The sequence below is a fragment of the Sus scrofa genome, chromosome 5 (genome assembly GCF_054392235.1).
Source record: "Sus scrofa isolate SSC_HxYL_T2T_F1_AM1 chromosome 5, Sscrofa_HxYL_maternal_Yorkshire_Landrace_v2.0, whole genome shotgun sequence".
Lineage (NCBI taxonomy): Eukaryota > Metazoa > Chordata > Mammalia > Artiodactyla > Suidae > Sus > Sus scrofa.
In genome coordinates this window covers 86,526,151-86,546,300 of record NC_139387.1, presented here as the reverse complement: position 1 = coordinate 86,546,300, position 20,150 = coordinate 86,526,151, and the positions used below count along the sequence as shown (strand labels likewise).

Below are 20,150 nucleotides of genomic sequence, written 5' to 3'. Positions count from 1 at the left end.
TGGACACAGAGGGCTGACTGAAGTTATGCATGGATTTCTTCTTTCCTTCCTTTTTCCCTCCTTCTGCATGTCCTGTGGAGTGCAGAAGTTCCCAGATCAGAGATTGAATCCACACCACAGCAGTGACATCCTTAAGCACTCTGCCACCAGGGAACTCGTGTGTATTTCTGACTGTGGGCAAGGGCACCCCTAATGCTTGCCTTGTTCAAGGATCAAGTGTGTAATCATTGTGCACGTTAAAAGACTTGGAGGAGTTCCTGCTGTGGTGAACTGGGTTAGGAATTAGACTGCAACAGCTCAGGTCACTTAGGAGGCACAGGTTTGCATCCCCAGCCTGGTACAGTGGGTTAAAGGGTCTGGCATTGCCACAGATGTGGCTTGGATTCAGTCCCTGGCGTGGGAACTTGCATATGCCACAGGTGTGGCCATAAAATTAAAAAAAATTAAAAATTATTTTTAAAGTAATTGGAGAAAACAATTCACACTCTTAACAGTATGAGGATATTGGTTTCTGTGGATAGTACAGACGTTTCTGACACAATTGAAATAAATGTTAGGTAGCCAAGTATACTTTGCCTTATGTTTCTGTTCCATGTAAACAGCTTTACGTCCAGCGTGTTAATTATCTTGAGGATGTGATTCTTATTTTTGGTAATCAGGAAGACTTTTTTTTTTTTTCGTCTTTTTAGGGCCGCACCCATGGCACATGGAGGTTCCCAGGCTAGGGGTGGAATCAGAGCTGGGGGATTCAAGCCACTTCTGCGACCTAAACCAAAGCTCATGGCAATACTGGATCCTTAACCCATTGAGTGAGGCCAGGGATTGAACCTGCAACCTCATGATGATCCTCGTCAGATTTGTTTCCACTGCACCATGATGGGAACTCCAGGAAGACTTAATTTTTTAAGCATGGAACTTAGCTTCTCTCATGAAGCGAAGTTACTGGAAACATAAAGCTTCTGTAGAGGTGCTTGGACATAGAGGAGTACAAAACCCTTGAGTAGGTTCACTTGTGATTTAGCAATAGATTCTTAGAAAGGAGAGTCATGAAAGTCAGTTTGATATTATGTCTGACCCTTCATAATGTTTTAGGCCCTGAATCAAGACCAGTAGTTTGCAGTAGCTGTTGGTTTCAAACAGGAGCCAAAAGCAGTGTCTTCCTATGGTCTGTTGGCTTCAGCACCCCAGTGGGAATGGCCAATTCAATTGGAAGAAACATAATCTGCAAAATATAATAGCTGTTATTTGTGGGGGTTTGTTTGTTTTTTGTTTGTAAAGAGCAATCTGATTATGTTAGGTTTAAGAATCAGGGAATTGGAAGTTCCCATGGTGGCTCAGTGGGTTAAGAACCTAACATACTGTGTGAGGATGTGGTTTGATCCCTGGCCTTGCTTAGTGGGTTAAGGATCTGGCAGTGCTGCAGTTATGGCATAGGCCTGCAGCTGCAGCTCTGATTCGACCCCTATCCTGGGAACTTCCACATGTGGTAGGTGCAACTAGAAAAACAAAAAACGAACAAACAAAAGAATCAGTGACTTACTCTTTGGGGCTAGGGACTTAACCAGAATAATACTTTCTGGCTATTCAGAAGGACTTTGAGTTTTTTATCCTTCTGTTCTTCCCCATCCCTGTCTCTTGTTCACTGGCTTGCTTTGTGGTTACACTGATCAGATGGTCCCATGTTGCCCAGTCTTTTAAGGCAGTATTTCGTTATAATTTGCAGTTATGCTGATTGTCCATATTAGATTCATCACTGGTGAACTTAGATGTTAGTCTTAGGGATAATATACTGTATACTGTTTTTTTGTTGTTGTTGTTGTCTTTTTTTTTTTTTAAGGGCCAACTTGTGGCATATGGAAGTTACCGGGCTAGCGGTTGAATCAGAGCTGCAGCTGCCGGCCTGCGCCACAGCCATGGTAAACACAGGATCTAAGCCACATCTATGACCTACACTGCAGCTCACAGTAATGCTGGATCCTTAACCCACTGAACAAGGCCAGGGATTGAACCTGCATCCTCATGGATACTAGTCTGGTTCATTACCACTGAGCACAAAGGGAACTCCCAGTAACATACTTTTTTTAATAAATATTTTTGTTGTAAAATATTTGTAATGCAAGAATTAGCATTTTAATTAATTAACTAATTTATTTATTTTACTTTTTAGGGTTGCAGCCACAGCATATGGAGGTTCCCAGGCTAGGGTTTGAATTGGAGCTACAGCTGCTGCCCAACGCCACAGCCACAGCCACAGCAACGCCAGATCCAAGCCACATCTGCAACCTTTACCACAGCTCACGATAATGCTGGATCCTTAACCCACTGAGCAAGGCCAGGGATCAAACCCACAACCTCCTGGTTACTAGTTGGATTTGTTTCTGCTGCACCACAACGGGAACTCCCCATTTTAACGATTTTTAAATGTGCTATTCAGTGGTGGTGTGCAACCATCATGACTGTTAATATCCAGAACTTTTCTATCAGTGCAAATAGAGATTGTACCCATTAACCTATAACTTCCACTTCTCTATCCCTAGTCCCTGGTAGCTGCTATTTTGCTTTTTGTCTCTGAATTTTCCTGTTTAAAAGATATGCTTTTTAAAGTTACTGTAGTGGTCTGTGCTTTATACTTAACAGCAAGAAAAAAGTTCTTAGAGCTTTTTGATTTTATCCCATTTGTTGAATATTCTGGGGAAATTTTATTTAAAGGTAGGTAAGTGGTGAAGGAAGCATGGAAGAATTGCCTTGAGGTTTGTTGGAAGTTATGCAAACTTTAGCTTGATTGGTTCCTTTGGTACTAATAGGCTTTTTTCTCTTTCTTTTCCTAGGACTTGGATGTTGTGGGTGACAGTATGCAGTGCCCTCCTTCACCCTTGCTCTTTGATCCTTCACTGACCCTTGAAGATCATTCAGTCAAAGAAATTGCTGAAGGCTCAGTGGATGTTTTGGCAAGTGAAGGACAACCCTGGCCAAACAGAGGATTTGCTGCTGGCTATGGCTAGCATGCACTCCCAGGGAATACGGTTATCATCAGTAGCTGGAAAGGTGCCTCAGATGGCAGTTCTCCAGATGTGCTGTAGAGAGTACACTTAATAGCCCTGGTCCCAAATCTGGGAGAGCAGGACACACATTTATTTAGTTAACTAGAAAAGGTTGAGACAAGGAATGTAGGTAAATGGTTGCTTCTGTGGAGAGTTGAGCACTGGGATTGTTTTCATCATAGAGTTAAGCAATATGATCGGCTTTTTTGAGCTGTTGGGTGAGATACTAATGGCCCTGACTGAAGACCTGCAGTTATATACTACAGCTGTTGGTTTCAAGCAGAGGCCCAGAGGACTGTCTTCCTGTGATCTCTTGGCTGTTCTGGAACCTCAGCAGAGAATGGCTATTTCATGTGGAAGAAACAACCCACAGCTCTCCTTTTGATTGGGGGAGCCACAGAAATGATAGAGAAAAAATGAATTAGGACTCCAAGCATCAGGATAGTTAAGTATGGGCAAAAGCAACTGCCTAAAGTTCCATCAGCTGTCTTGTTTGTGTTGCTTATACATGGGCGTTGTATAAGTCACACTCATGCTTCAGACCACAATGAATGAGTTTGTAACCGGAGTGACTTTCTTTTAACAGGGCCAGATGCAGATGGCTGGAGATGGGTGCAGATCACAGGGATTTCGAAATTCTGAGAAAGCTGCATCGTTGCCTCAAAGTGGAGTGGCTACTGCAAATGGGAAGCTAGAATCCACTTCTGTCAGTTGATAGTTTGTTTTGGGAACCAGTTGACTTTGGAGGATTTGTATTTCCCAGTGTTTAAGCAAGTATTTCCTGACCAGCTCTACTGAAAGACAACCCAGACTACCTTGTTTTTCCTCTGGATTATCAAGTGCTATAGTCAGACTAAATATTGGGGGAAGGGACCAATAATGTCTAAAAGATGTTAGTGTCTTCCCACTCTAGACACAGAAGAGAGATGAGTGATTCTTACCCAGTCAGAGCTGCTGGGATTCAGAGTATTTGGGACTATGCCTAAGGGGAAGAGAGATTTTTGCAATGCAGTTTCCCAGGTCTTGGGATATTTGATGGACCTGATGACTGATTATCTCTGTCTAGCAGCCTGTGTTTTAGCCTTTCCTTACTTCTCATCTAACTGGGTAATCTGAACCCCCTTCCCTCAATGAACTCTGCCCTATAGCCTCTGAGAAAATAGCCTGCAGGTCTGGACCATCCATCTTCTAACCTACTGTAAATTTCTGTAGTGGCTGTCTTATGTTAAGATATAATAAAAAATTATTGTATATAGTTTCTATTAAGTATTAAAATGTTATGAAAATGTAAGTTACTTGAATGCATGTTTTGTGTTTGAGAGTGTATATATGTGTGTGTGTGTGTATATCTGATGGGAAAGGGAAAACAGCATAGATACATGTCCATCCCAACAACTAACTATATTTTCAGTAACTTAATATGGTTTAGTTTTGGAGGATAAGAAAAAAACCTGTAAGAAGAAAATGGAGGTGTTCCCGTTGTGGCTCACTGGGTTAAGAAGCTGATGTTGTCTCTGTGAGGATGTGAATTCAGTCCCTGGCCTTATTCAGTGGGTTAAGGATCTGCTGTTGCCATGGCTGTGGCACAGGCTTGCACCTATAGTTGTGATTCAACTACTAGCCAGGGAACTTCATAGGCTGCACGTGTGGCCATTTAAAAAAAAGGTAAATGGAAAAGGGTAAACTTCTCTATTTAAGCCTATCTACCCAGAATTAAGTAATTTCTGCGAATATCTCTGAGATGTCCTTTTCACTCTGTGCCCCCCTTTCCACTCGCATTTCCTGCTCACAAGTTTTTTTTGGGGTGGGGGGAACTTGTCTTTTTAGTGCTGCACCCGAAGCATATGGAGATTCCCAGGCTAGGGGTTGAATTGGAGCTGTAGCTGTCAGCCTACACCCTCAGCAATGTGGGATTTGAGCCATATCCGCAACCTACACCAGAGGTCACAGCAATGCTGGATCCTTAACCCACTGAGGGGCCAGGGATCGAACTGCATCCTCATGGGTACTAGTTAGGTTAGTTAACCACAGAGCCATGATGGGAACTCCAAGTAATTCTGATTGTTGCAAAATTCTCTAAAGCTAGGAATACACACACACACACACACACACACACACACACACACACACACACACACACGTATAAAATCTTCAGAAAAATTGGGCCTGATACTGGATCATAGAGAATAAAGTTAGGGTTAAAATACGACATTCAGTTTGGGTTAATTTACTTATACTAGAAGTTGTCTGTTACTATAATGTAATGTGACAAAGTAAGAATTGAACAGAGAAAGATTTAGAGTTATACCATAATCTTGGCTTTAGTTTAAATATTTACTTCCAGCAAATAGTCAAAAGTGACTCAGAAGGCCCATCAAATGGATTCTAATAACACCTTTAATAGGGTTTGCAGTGTCTACTACTCACTTTTTAAATCTTATCCACAAAGATAAACTATTTCTTAATGCAGCTTGAGTATGTACCTGCTCCTGAAATAAGAATAGAGATTAGAATACCTTCTTCCCATTGTTTTATTTTTAAAATGTTACTATTTTTTGCCATGGTGTGCAGTGGCCTGATGTGGGATCTCAGTTCCAAAATCTGAATGAACCCAGGGCACAGCAATGACTGTTGGCAAGTCCTAACCACTAGACGACCAGAAAACCAATCCTCTCTTCCCATTTTAAAAAGCCTACTGGGAGTTCCTATTGTGGCTCTCTGGTTTAAGAATCTGACTGGTAATCCATGAGGATACAGGTTTGATCCCTGGCCTTGCTCAGTGGGTTAAGGTTCGGGCTGTTGCTCTGAGGTGAGGTGTAGGTGGCAGATGCAACTCAAATCTGGTGTTGCTGTGGTGCAGGCTGGCAACTGCACCTCCAATTCAACCCCTAGCCTGGCCATATGCCTCAAGTGCAGCCAAAAAAATTAAAAAAAAAAAAAATCCTGCAAACCATGAGCATCCACATTGCTCAATGTGATTTTTCTATAAATGAAAAGGTTCCTGAATACTTTTGGCAGGGAGTGTGGGAGAGTAGAGTCCACAGAGTGTAGATCCAGAAATTCTAATGGCCATTCAGTTTGCACACCCAACAATGCTGAGTCTTGAGAAGGTGCCATATAGCTACCACCTACCTCCAGGGTCCTGGCTTCAATTATTAGGGAAAATGTGAAGATTTGGTAGGAAGATCCTCACTCAGCCTTCACATCCCTATAAGGCCATGCACCAGCATACCCCCTTTTAAGGGCATAATAACCTGTACTCACTGAGGAAAGAGCAAGCATCCAATCCAAAAGCAGTATACACGCACACCCTCACAAGCTACCAGGGGCACTCTAGCATATGAAGAACTCTCCAAGACAACAGTAAATAGTTGTTTTCCCTAAACTCACAGAATAAAAATACAAGCAAAATGAAGCTCAGGAACCATTCCCAGTTAAGATAACATAATTCCTCTGAAGGAACAAGCAATGAAACATCTCTGCTGTCTTAACAGACACCAACTTCAAAAAGGAGGTAATGAAAATACTAAAGGAATAAGAGTGGATATGGGGATTCCTGTCATGGCTCGGAGGAAACGAATCTGATTAGTAATCATAAGGTTGTGGGTTCAATCCCTGGCCTCACTCAGTGGGTTAAGGATCCAGTGTTGCTGTGAGCTGTGGTATATAGGTCACAGATGTGGCTCACATCTGTTGCTGTGGCTGTGGTATAGTCTGGTGGCTACAGCTCCCATTCGACCCCTAGCCTGAGAACCTCCATATGCCATGGGTACAGCCCTAAAAAGCAGCAGCAAAACAAAACAAAACAAAAAACCAAAAAGGTGGTTATGAACAGTAATGCAGATTACCTATTACTATTAGGAGGAACTAAGAAAAATTAGGAAGTTCATTTGCAGAAATGCAAGCTGAGTTAAAGGCACTGAGCAGAATGAATAATGCAGAAGAACAAATAAGTGACTTGGAAGACAGAATAATGGAAATCACCCAATCAGGACAGCAGACAAAAACAAACAAAAAACCCCCCCCAAACCCAAAACAACCACAAAAAATAAAAAACATTAAAGCAATATGAGATCTATGGGATAATATAAAGTGGGTCAATCTATGTATAATAGCGATTCCAGAAGGAGAAGAAAAAGAAGGGATTGAAAATATATTTGAAGAAATTATGGCTGAAAACTTTACAAATCTGAAGGAAACAGCAAGATACAGAAAATAGAGGGCCCCAAACAAGCTGAACCTAAACAGACCCATATATTATGGTAAAAAATGGCAAAAATCAAAGATGAGAGGATTCTGAAGGCAGCAAGAGAAAAACAGAATTATAAGGGAACCCTTGTAAGGCTATCAGCTCATTTCTCTACAGAAACACTACAGTCCAGAAGGGAGTGGCAAGATATTCAAAGCTCTAAAAGGGAAAAATGTGCAGTCTAGAATACTCTACCCAGTAAGATTATCATTTAAGGAGAAATAATTTCTCCAACAAACAAAACCTAAAAGAATAAGCCATACTAAACCCATTCTAAAAGAAACACTGAAAGGTCTCCTCTAAATAAGAAGATATAGGATGGAGGAAATCACGACTGGAAAGTAGTCACTTAAATAAGCCAGTATACAGATCTAAAAGGATAAGTAAAACCTATTTGTAAAAGCAATGATAAACACAAGGAACAGCAAAAGAGAAAACATGAAGATGTGAAAAAGGACATCAGAATCATAAAATGTGGGGAAGGAAAGTAAGAACATCTAGACTGTTCTTTTAAAATGTGTTTGAGCCTATATCAGGCTTAAAACAAGCAGCTATAGGAGGGGGTTAATACTTGAAAAACAGGGCAACCACAAATCAAAACCAAAAATATAGTCACAAAAACTAAAAAGAAGAGAGCACAACCATAAAATAAAAGGAAAACATCCAGCCAAAAAAAGGGAAGAAAGGAGAAACACAGAATCAACTGGAAAACTAGGTTAAAAATGGCAATAAATAATATATTTATCAATAATTACCTTAAATTTAATGGACTGAATGCTCCAATCAAAACACACAGAATGGCAGATTGGATTAAAAAACAAGAGCTTACAATATGCTGCCTACAAGAGACTCATCTCAGGGCAAAGGACACATAATTGAAAGTCAGGAGATGGGAAAAGATATTTCATGCAAATGGAAATGACAGGAAAGCAGGAGTTGCAATACTCATATCAGACAAAACAGACTTTAAAACAAAGGCCATAAAGAAAGATAAAGAAGGACACTAATGATAAAAGGATCAATTCAAAAAGGGGATATTACAATCAATATATATGCCCCTAATATAGAAGCACCCAGATATCTACAACAAATACTAACAGACATAAAAGGAGAAATGATAGGCATACAATAATAGTATGAGACTTTAACACCCCACTCACATCAATAGATAGATCCTCAAGAGAGAAAATCAACAAGGCAACAGAGATGCTAAATAAGCCAACTGAACCATAATATTTATATTTTCAGGACATTACATAAAAAAAAAGCAAAAAAAAAAAAAAAAAAAAAAACCAAAAACCCAGAATATACATTCAAGTGCACATGGAACATTCTCTAGGATTGACCACATACTGGAGCACAAAACAAACTTCAACAAATTTAAGAGTGTAGAAATTATTTCAAACATCTCTGAACACAATGGCATGAAACTAGCAATCAACCACAGGGTAAAAAAGTGAAAAAGCTGACTACATGGAGACTAAACAACATACTACTAAAAAACCAATGGGTCAATGGGGAAATTAAAAAATATCTAGAGACAAATGACAATGAAGACACAACCATTCAATATCTATGGGATGCGGCAAAAGTAGTTCTTGGAGAGAAGTTCATAGCAATACAAGCCGTCCTCAAGAAAACAAGAAAAATCTCAAATCAACAACCTAACCTACCATCTAAAAGAATTAGAAAAAGAAGAACAAACAAAACCTAAAGCCAGCAGAAGGAAGGAAATTATAAAGATCAGAGAGGAAATCAATAAAATAGATTTAAAAAAACAATAGGGAAAAAAATCAATAAAACCAAGAGCTGGTTCTTTGAAAGGGTAAACAAAATTGACAAACCTTTGGCCAGACTCATGAAGATGAAGAGAGAAAGAACTCAAATAAACAAAATAAGAAATGAAAAAGGAGAAATCTCAACGGATACTGCAGAAATACAGAAAACCATAAGAGAATACTATGAACAATTATATGCCAACAAATTTGACAACCTAGAAGAAATGGACAACTTTCTAGAGACATGTATCCCACAAAAACTGAATCAAGAAGAAATAGATCATTTGAACAGACTGATCACTAGAATTGAAATTTAATATGCCTTAAAAACACTCCCCACAAACAAAAGTCCAGGACCAAATAGCTTCACAGGTGAATTCTACTAAACATACAAAGAACTTATACCCAACCTTCTTAGACTTTTCCAAAGGTTGAAGAAGGGACACCCCCAAAGACATTCTATTAAGCCATCATCACGCTAATATCAAAACCAGACAAATATACTATCAAAAATAAAATTACAGGCCAATATCTTTGATGAATATAGCACATAATAATTCTCAACAAAATTTTTGCCAACAAAATGCAACACGTAAAAAAATCATACACTATGACCAAGTTCACAAGGATGGTTCAAATAGGCAAATCATTCAATGTCATACAACACATTAACAAAAATGTAAAAAACCACATGATCATCTTAACAGATGCAGAACAAGCATTTGACAAAATCCAACAACCATTCACAATAAAACTCTTGTCAAAGTGACTATAGAGGGAACATATCAACATAATAAAAGCCATTTATTATTTATTATAAATATAGCCATTTATTATATATATATGTATAACCCTAAGGACTCCACACAAAAGCTACTTAACTAATCAACGAGTTCAGCAAAACAGCAGGCTACAATATTAATATTCAGAAGTTGGTTGCACTTCTCTATAATAAAATATTAGAAATGTAATATTAAAAAAACTTTTAAAATTGTACTCCCTAAAATCAAATACCTAGGAATAAACCTGATCAAGGAGGTGAGAGAACTTATATAGTGAGAACTATAAAACTTTAATCAAGGAAATTTAAGAGGATTCAAAGAAATGGAAAGATATCCCATGCTCCTGGATTGGAAGAATTAATATCATTAAAATGGCCATACTACCCAAAGCAATCTACAGATTTAATGCAAGCCCTATCAAGTTACCCATGATACTTTTCACAGAACTAGAACAAACAATCCAAAAATTTATATGGAACCACAAAAGACTCAGAATTGCTTTGGAAAAAAACAAACAGGAGGAGGCATAACTCTCTCAGACTTCAGACAATTATTAGAAATCTACAGTAACTGAGACAATGTGGTACTGGTACAAAAACAGATATACAGACCAATGAAACAGAACAGAGAGCCCAGGAATAAACTCAGATACCTATGGTCAATTAATTTTTGACAAAGGCAGCAAGAATATAAAATAGGAGAACTTCTCTTCAGCGAGGGATGGGAAAACTGGACAGCTGCATGTAAATTGATAAAACCAGAATACACCCTCACACTATGCACACACACACACACACACACACACACACACACACACACCCTCAAACCTGCTTAAAGACTTAAATATAAGACATAACACTATAAAACTTCTAGAAGAGAACACAGGCAAAACATTCTGACATCAACCATACATACGTTTTCTTAAGTCAGTCTCCCAGGACAATAGAAACAAAACCAAAAATAAACAAATAGGACCTAATCAAACTTACAAGCTTTTGCACAGCAAAGGAAACTACAAAAAAATGAAAATACAACTTATGGAATGGGAGAAAATAGTTGCTAACAAAGCAACTGACAAGAGCTTACTCTCCAAAACATACAAACAATTCTTACAACTCACCCCCCCCAACAAAACAAAACAACCCACCCCCCACAAACAACTAAATTGAAAAATGGGCAGAAGACATAAATAGATATTTCTTCAAAGAAGACATAGGGATGGCCAACAGGCACATGAAAAAATGCTCAACATCACTAATTATTCAAGAAATGCAAATCAAACTACAATGAGGTACCACTTCACACTGGTCAGAATGGCTATCATTAAGTCCTCAAATAACAAATGCTGGAGAGGGTGTGGAGAAAAGGGAACACTCCTTCACTGTTGGTAGGAATGTAAATTGGTACAACCAGTATGGAGATTCCTCAGAAAACTAAATATAGAACTACCATATGATCCAGCAATATATATGGGCATATATCTGGACAATACTTTCATTCAAAAAGATACATGCACCCTTATATTCACTGCAGCAATATTCACAGTAGCCAATACATGGAAAGAACCTAAACATCCATCTACAGATGAATGGATTGAGAAGATGAGGTACATATACACAGTGGAATATTACACAGCTATAAAAATGAACAAAATAATGCAATTTGCAGGAACATCTGTGGAACTAGAGATTCTCATACTAAGTGAAGTCAAGTCTGAAAGAGAAAGGCAAATACCATATGATATCACTTATATGTGGAATCTAAAATGTGGCACAAATGAACCTATCTACATAACAGAAATAGACTCACAGACACGGAGAACAGACTTGTGGTTGCCAAGCAGCAGGGGGAGGGAGTGGGATGGACTGGGAGTTTGGGGTTAGTAGATGCAAACTATTGCATTTAGAATGGATAGGCTATATAGCTCAGGGTACTGTATCCACTGTATCCAGGCACTTGTGATGGAACATGATGGAAAATAACATGAGAGGAGGTATGTACACACACACATACGAATGGGTTACTTTGCTGTAGAGGTTGACAGAGCATTGTAAATCAAGTATATTTTAATAAAAAATTAACTGTACATTATATCCCTAGAATTTATTAATCTTATAACTGGAATTTTGTACTTTTTGACCACCATCACCACTGCCTCCTGCCATCCCCTACCCCCGCCCCTCACCTCTGGCAACCACCAATCTCTATTTCTATGAGTTTTTTCTTAGATTCCACATTTAAGTGAGATTGTACAGTATTTATCTTTCTCTGTCTCACTTATTTCACTTACTCTAATTCTCTCAACATCCATCTATATTGTTGTGAATGGCAAGATTTCCTTTTTTCTTACGGGAAGCCTTGTGACCTGTATTTGGATGGGATAAAGATAGGCTGATGCCTTCAGATTCCAGCAATGAGGGATGGTGTAACGGGCAAGAGGTCATAATCACAATCTTTTTTGAAATCTAGCTTCTTTTAAGTGGAGATAATATTTTCTAGATTCCCTGTTCTTTTATTTTCCTAACGTTTTGGGGTTCCCAGGTGGGCCCAGATCCCACAGCCTGTAATGATTGGCCATCCTGGTTGTAACCCCAGGTCACGAGGTCATTATCCTGGCATCATCAGGCAATATCACTTGGCCTCAATGTTTAGTCCCTGTGGATAGCGCATTTAATCAGCATCTAACCAACTTCTCTCAGACCTTATCTGTTGGTTCCAATCCATGTCCTCTTGCTTTGACCAGGTGTTATTTATGCAGCTCAGTCAAAGATTTAGGGATAGGAGTGATGGGTAGAGAACTGAGGGGTACAATTTGAAATGACTTTTATTCCCTTCCTTGGTTTCATATTCCTGCTGCTGATAAGCTATATCTGCCTGTCTTTTAAACCTCTTCTACTTATGTGTCATGGCTTAGTGAGTGCTATTCCATCCAGCTAACAACCAAACTGGAAGCCCAGCAGTCAATACTGTTCTTTCTTCTATAGCCTACATCTGATTGATTGCTATCTGGTCAATTCTTCCTTCATAATATCCCTTGAGTTTGTCCTCTTTATCTCTACCGACATTACTTTATTTCTTGGGGGGGGGCACACCCACAACACATGGAAATTCCTGGGCTAGGGATCAAAACTGAACCACAGCAACGAAAACACCAGATCCACCAGGGAACTCCAACATCACCATATTTTGAACCACATGTTACAAATTTGTGACATTTGCCCCAGATTTGGCCAATAATTGGTTGGGTTTACTTTTTCATAATTTTTTTTGGCCACGCCTGTGATGTGGAAGTTTCTAGGCCAGAGACGGAACTCATGCCTCAGCAGTGACCAGAGCTGCTGAAGTGATAAAGCCAGATCCTTAACCTGCTGTGCCACAAGGGAACTCCTATTTTGCATGATTTTGAAATAAAAATTAAAGTTTTCTTGAAAATTTGGAAGATCTAGCAATATTCTTGCATGAAAACTATTTGGAGCTGAATAGTGACTATCTTTTTAGACAAGACATGTGTTTTGCATTCTTCACAGTTCCCACCACTCCCTATTGTCTTAGAACCTACCTACTTCACTCATTTATGTTACATGTCTGGCTCCTGCAGGCATTGGAATTTGTGATCCCCCTGCCTCTTCAATTTGTCTTCTCTCTTGAGAAAGACAACAACATTATAATTGATCTTACAGGCTGAGATTTTATCCTTTAATTTATACTGCAGCCAGAATGATCTTCAGAAAGTGCCACTCCACTGCTTATGCCAACCTCTAGCCCTCGGTGGTGCCTTATTGTTGTCAGGAACAGACAAACAAACAGGTCTTTAGTACAGCATTTAAGGCCTTTCATGATCTGGGCTTACTTATCTAGTGACAGTCAACTCAAAGAAATGTTCTTTTCCTTACATGCTACTCTCCAGAAATATTCACCTTCTTGGTTTTATTTGAAAAGGAATCATTAAAATGAGGCCGAGTGCATGGGATCTGAATTCTGAAGAACCTGGGTTAAAAAAAAAATTGTTGAACTTTTGTTTTTTGGTAGATACTATCAGGTTAACAAATTTCCTTTCTATTCCTGGTTTGCTAAATTGAAGAAAAATCACATATAGATACTAAAATTTATCAGAGAAATTATACATAAATTGAGATGATTATGATTTTTCTTCTTTAATCTCTAATATGCTGACATAGTTCCCTTCCTTCCTTCCTCCCTCCCTACCTTCCTCTCTCTCTTTTTTTCTCTCTCTTTTTTATTTCAGCTCTATGCACAGGATGTGGAGGTTCCCAGGCCACGGATCAAACCCATGCCACAGCTGCAAGCTATGCTACAACTGTGGCAAAGCGGGATCCTTAACCTGCTGTGCCACAAGGGAATGTCTGATTTACTTCCAATTATAAGCCTTTATTTTTCAATTTAATTTTTATTTTATGTTGAAGTATAACTGATTTATAATGTTGTGTTTCAGGTATACGGCAAGGTGATTCAGTTATACACACACACACACATATATATACATTCTAATTATAAGCATATTTAAAAAATTCCTCATATAAACACAACTGATAATACTTCATTATTCTTTTTAGAGAGCCTTGAATTTAGTTTTCATATATAATATGTGTTTGGGGATTTTTGCACCTGGGTTTATAAGTGAAATTGGTCAGTATTTTTTCATTTTGCTATCACGGTTAGTTACTCTCATAAAGTGAGCTGGGCTTCCCTCATTTTTTTCACATTCTTGGAAGAGTTTGTGTAAGATAAGAATTACTTCTTCCTTGAATATTTGATTGAACTTGCCTATGGAACCACAAGAGGCTGAAGTTTTCTTTGTGGAAAGATTTTTGTTTTTTGACTCAATTTATTTAATGATACATGACTATTAGAATTCAGTGTTTCTTCTTGGGACTGACACAAGTTTTGGTAAGTTATATAGTTTCTAGGAATTTGCCCATTTCACCTAGATCTTCAAATTTATTACAGTTGTTTACAATATAATCTTATCTATTTGAAGACTGAGTAATATTTAGTGATTCTCTTTTTTCATTCCTGTCATTGATTATCAGTGCCCTCTCCCTTTTTGTCTTAGTTTCTCCTGATGTTTATCAATTTAATTCGTTTTCCTATCAACTGACTTTTGGTTGAGTTGTCCTTTTCTAATGAATTTTTGTTTTCTGTTTTATTAATTGTGCTTTATCTTTATTATTTTTTCCTGCTTTCTGCCATAAATAAATCTATTATTTTTACATCCAATAATGCTTTTACCTTAAAGTATAGGCATACCTCTTTAATTGCACTACGCTTTACTATGCTTTGCAGATACTGTGTTGTGTTTTGTTTAACAAATTAAAGGTTTGTGGCAAATCTGTGTCAGGCAAGTCTATTGGCACCATTTTTTTCTAAATTATTTGCTCACTTTGTGTCTCTGTGTCACATTTTGATAATTTTCACAATATTTCAAAATTTTAAGGTGAGACCTTCTACTATCAGAGATTATGACTTGCTGAAGGCTCGGCTAATGGTTAGTGGTTTTACCAATAAAGTATGTTAAAATTAAAGTCTGTACATTTTTAAAAAGACATACTGCTGTTGCACATTTAATAGACTATAGTATAAACTAAACTTTTATAGGCACTGGAACACCAAAAAATGTGAGACTCACTATTGTAATATTGGCTTTTTGTGGTGGTCTGGAACTGAACCTACAATATCTCTGAAGTCTGCCTGTATATTTAGCCTCATATTAACATGCATATCAGCTTTATCTCACTCTTTAAAATCTTTATTTATTTATTTATTTTATTATGTTTTTGTATTTTTTTTTAGGGCCGCATTCACAACATATGGAGGTTCCCAGGCTAGAGGTCAAATTGGAGCTGCAGCTGCCGTCCAATGTCACAGCCACAGCAATGCCAGATCTGAGCTGGGACACCATAACCCATAGCATCGCTGGATCCTTAACCCACTGAGCGAGGCCAGGGATGGAACCTGTGTCCTCATGGATCCTAGTTGGGCTTGTTACTGCTGAGCTCAGTGGGTTAAGGATCCAGCGTTGCTGTGAGCTGTGGTGTAGGGTATCCAGTGTGGCTGTGGCGTAGGCAGGCAGCTGTAGCTTCAATTCTACCCCTAGCCTGGGAACTTCCATATGCCCTAAAAAGACAAAAACAAAAAACCATGAAAAACATATATTTTGGACTTTTCTCAGGAAGTTGCAAATATTGTACAGAAAGATGCTATATATACTCTTATCCATTTCTCTCCAATGGTTACATCTTATGTAACTATGGTACAATATCAAAATCAGGAATTTGGCCTCGGTACATATTTTCATATAGTTCTTTTTTTTTTTTTTTTTTTTTTTTTTGGTCTTTTGTTGTCTTTTGTTGTTGCTATTTGTTGGGCCGCTCCCGCGGCATATGGAGGTTCCCAGGCTAGGGGTCGAATCGGAGCTGTAGCCACCGGCTTAACGCCAGAGCCACAGCAACGTGGGATCCGAGCCGCGTCTGCAACCTACACCACAGCTCACGGCAACGCCGGATGGTTAACCCACTGAGCAAGGGCAGGGACCAAACCCGCAACCTCATGGTTCCTAGTCGGATTCGTTAACCACTGCGCCACGACGGGAACTCCAATATAGTTCTTTTTCATCTTATCACAAGTGTGTGTAGATTTATGTAACCACCACTGCAATTAAGATACAGAACTGTTCCATCATCACAAGATCTCATTCATACTACCCTTTCTATAGTCACATTAACCCTGTCCTTCCCCTCATCCTTAACTTTGAGCAAATACTGATTTGTTCCCTGCCTTTATAACTTCATAATTTAAAATGTTATGTAAATGGAATCATACAGTATGTGACCTTTTGAGGTTGCTTTTTTCATTCTGCAAAATGCCCTTGAGATCCATCTAAGTTGTCTCTATCAGTAGTTGGCTCCTTTGTTTGCTGAGAAGTATTTCATTATATTGATATGTTCTATAGTTTAAACATTTACTTAATTAAAAAAATTGAGATATAGTTGATTTACAAACTATCTTAGTTTCAGGCATATATCAGAGGTGAAGCCGTTCTGGGTGGTGGCAAGATCTGCAGTGGGGCTATGGGAATGAGTTACGGAACTGGAGCACAGGTAATGCTTATTTGGTCGAGGAGGCTAGTTTTGGGATAGGACACTCATATGGATGTTTGAATCACTCAGGTTAGGAGTAGATCTTGGGTTGGAGAGGAATTCTGCGAAACAGTTCCAGTGTTTTCAAGGAATGAGGAAGAGTAACTAAAGGGAGATGGTAGGCATATGGCATAAACACATGAACTTCAAGGATGGAGGAGGCTTTAAAATAAGATGGGGGTTGATGATGGTCTTAAAGTGTCAGGATGCTTTGGCACAGCAAAGGAAACCATAAACAAAATGAAAAGACAACTTACAGACTGGGAGAAAATATTGGAAAATGACGTGACCAACACAGGCTTAATTTCCAAAATACACAAGTAGCTCAATAAAAAAAACCAAAACAAACAAACAAACAAAACAAAAACACCAAACAAGTCAAAAAGTGAGCAGAAGATCTTAACAGACATTTCTTCAAAGAAAATCTCTAGATAGCCATAAGCACATGAAAAGATGCTCAACAAAGCTAATTATTAGAGAAATACAATGAGGTATCACATCACATTTGTCAAATGAGCATCATAAAAACTCTACAAATAATAAATGCTGGAGAGGGTGTGGAGAAAAGGGAACCCTCCTGTGTTGTTGGTAGGAATGTAAATTGTTGCAGCCACTATGGAAAACAGTATGGCAGATCCTTAAAAAACCAAAAGTAGAGTTATTATATGATCTAGCAATCCCACTCCTGGATGTATATCCAGAGAAAACTCTAATTTGAAAAGATACATGCACCCCAGTGTTCACAGCAGCAGTATTTACAATAGGAAAGACATGGAAGCAACCTAAATGTCCACTGACAGAGGAATGGATAAAGAAGATGTGGTGCGTGTGTGTGTGTGTGTATATATATATATAAATAAATAAATATATAATGGAATATTACTGAGCCATAAAAAGAATGAAATAATGCCATTTGCAGCAATATGGATGGACTTAGAGATGACCATAGTAAGTGAAGTAAGTTAGACAGAGAAAGACAAATATCATATGATATCACTTATATGTGGAATCTAAAAAATGATACAAATTAATTTACAAAACAGAAACAGACTCACAAAGTCATGAAACAAACTCATTGAAAACAAACTTACGGTGGGGGAAAAAACTGTAATTGCAATGTATACATGTAAGGATAACCTGACCCCCTTGCTGTACAGTGGGAAAAAACAAAACAAAACAAAACAAAACAAAACAAAACAAACTTACTGTTACCAAAGGTGAAGTGGGGGGAGGGATAAACTAGGAGTATGAGATCAACAAATAAAAACAACTATATGTAGGAGTACCCATCGTGGCACAGTGGTTAATGAATATGACTAGGAACCATGAGGTTGTGGGTTCGATCCCTGGCCTTGCTCAGTGGGTTAAGGATCCGGCGTTGCCATGAGCTGTGGTGTAGGTCGCAGACATGGCTTGGATCCCGCGTTACTGTGGCTCTGGTGTAGGCCAGTGGCTATAGCTCCCATTCGATCCCTAACCTGGGAACCTCCATATGCCGCGGGAAGTGGCCCTAGAAAAGGCAAAAAGACCAAAAACAACAAAAAACAACTATATGTAAAAGATAGGTGTCAATTATTTGCTGTATAGCACAAGGAACCATATTCAATAGTTTGTAATAACCTATAACAGAAAATTCACATATATATCTGAATCACTTCGCTGTACACCAGAAACAAACACAACATTGAAAAATCAACTACACTTCAATTAAAAAAGGAGAGGGAGTCATGAGTGAGACTGCCTGCCTCTGGATGAATATAACTAGATTAAGGAGAATAGTCTCTACTTGAGGCTATTTTTACAGAGGATTTTGAATTTGTGTATATCATTTCTATGAAGGTGTTCATATTTTTACTATATAAATTTATACTCATAATAATATACGTATTGTTTTGTATGGTTTTAAATTTTAAACAAACGGCATAATACTGTGCATATTTTTCTGTACCTTGATTATTTTTTTCTATTTGTGGGCACGCTTGTGGCATATGGAAGTTCCCAGGCTAGGGGTCAAATCGGAGCTGCATTTGCTGGCCTATGCCACAGCCACAGCCACACTAGATCTGAGCCACTTGTGGAAACTGTGCTGGAGTTTGTGGCAATGCCAGATCACTAACCCACTGAGTGAGGCCAGGGATTGAACCCGCATCCTCACGGTTACTATGTCAGGTCCTTAACCCTCTGAGCCACAATGGGAATTCCTATTTTGGATATATTTTATAGAGAAGCTATTTCTCTCTTGAATTCTGGAAAATTCCAAGTAATTGTTCAAATTACTCTTCTGCCTTATTTATCCATTTTGTGTTTTCTGTAACTCCTATCAAGGAAATGTTGGTGCTTCACCATGAAAACTCTAGCTCTGTGCTGCTCTTTGACATTTTATCACTCTGCCTATGCTATATTCTCAGTGAGGCATTCAACATTATCTTGCAATACATAACTCTCTCTTGGCCTCTGTTAAGTCTAGAGTTTAGTCTTCCTGTTAGGTTTTTAAATATTTCAGCGGCTATATTTTTCATTTCCAATTTTTGAATTTGTTCTTTTACCTATTTGGGCTTACTTTAACTCTGCCCATGTATTTCATGATTTTCTCTCCTGTGTTATATGTAAATTATTCATTTGTCTTTTGGAAGATATTAAATATTTATTTTAAAGCATTTGCAGATTTTAATATTGTCTAATATAAGTTTATCTTCCAAACTGTTGATTTTTTTTTCTAGTTTTGCAGTTAGGTTTTTTCCAAGTATTTTTAATATTGAATCTTAATCATTTTGAGTGGGACAGTGCGCACACACACACACACACACACACTCTCAATTCCTCTCTCATTTGAAGCTATATGCTCTCTTGCTTCCCTAGGTGTGCTCTGTATAAGCTTTTACTTCAGAGAGTGGCAGGCAGCAGTTTTTTCGTTTCTCTTTAATAAAAAAGGCCCTGTTCCCAGGCCCTCATTTCTAGAGTGACTTGGTGGCAGGCCTTGTTGCAGGTGGAGATCATTTAGTGTCTGTTAATTGCAGGGGCTGAACTCACAGATACCTCTAACTGCTTGAGTGTGGAATCTAGCAGGCCCTTTGCTTCGGCCCTACTCACAGATTATATTAATAATTTTCTTACATACTACTCAGCCATAAAAAAGAACAAAA

The 20,150-nt window shown here is 38.4% G+C and overlaps 1 protein-coding gene, 1 long non-coding RNA gene and 2 other non-coding genes across 33 annotated transcripts in view; 3 read left to right on the top strand and 1 right to left on the bottom strand.

Annotated features, from left to right (window-relative positions):
• The window catches only part of KANSL2 (KAT8 regulatory NSL complex subunit 2), a 33,410-nt gene extending 29,078 nt beyond the window's left edge, over positions 1-4,332 (top strand). For 24 of the 29 annotated variants that reach the window (XR_014845250.1, XR_014845242.1, XR_014845248.1 and 21 more), the window contains 2 exon segments: positions 2,829-2,948; positions 3,628-4,332. Coding sequence is in view for 16 of the 29 variants with exons in the window: in XM_085024598.1 (XP_084880724.1) it covers positions 2,829-2,948; positions 3,628-3,756 (249 nt within the window). In the remaining 13 variants the exon portion in view is untranslated. 29 annotated transcript variants of the gene reach the window in all.
• The window catches only part of LOC146403513 (uncharacterized), a 59,765-nt gene that overhangs the window by 32,637 nt on the left and 6,978 nt on the right, over positions 1-20,150 (bottom strand). The window lies entirely within an intron of this gene.
• Positions 1,090-1,221, top strand: LOC146403515 (small nucleolar RNA SNORA2/SNORA34 family). The gene has a single exon (XR_014804675.1). It is a non-coding gene; the product is annotated as a small nucleolar RNA SNORA2/SNORA34 family (small nucleolar RNA).
• LOC146403514 (small nucleolar RNA SNORA2/SNORA34 family) lies at positions 3,271-3,409 on the top strand. Its single transcript, XR_014804676.1, has one exon. It is a non-coding gene; the product is annotated as a small nucleolar RNA SNORA2/SNORA34 family (small nucleolar RNA).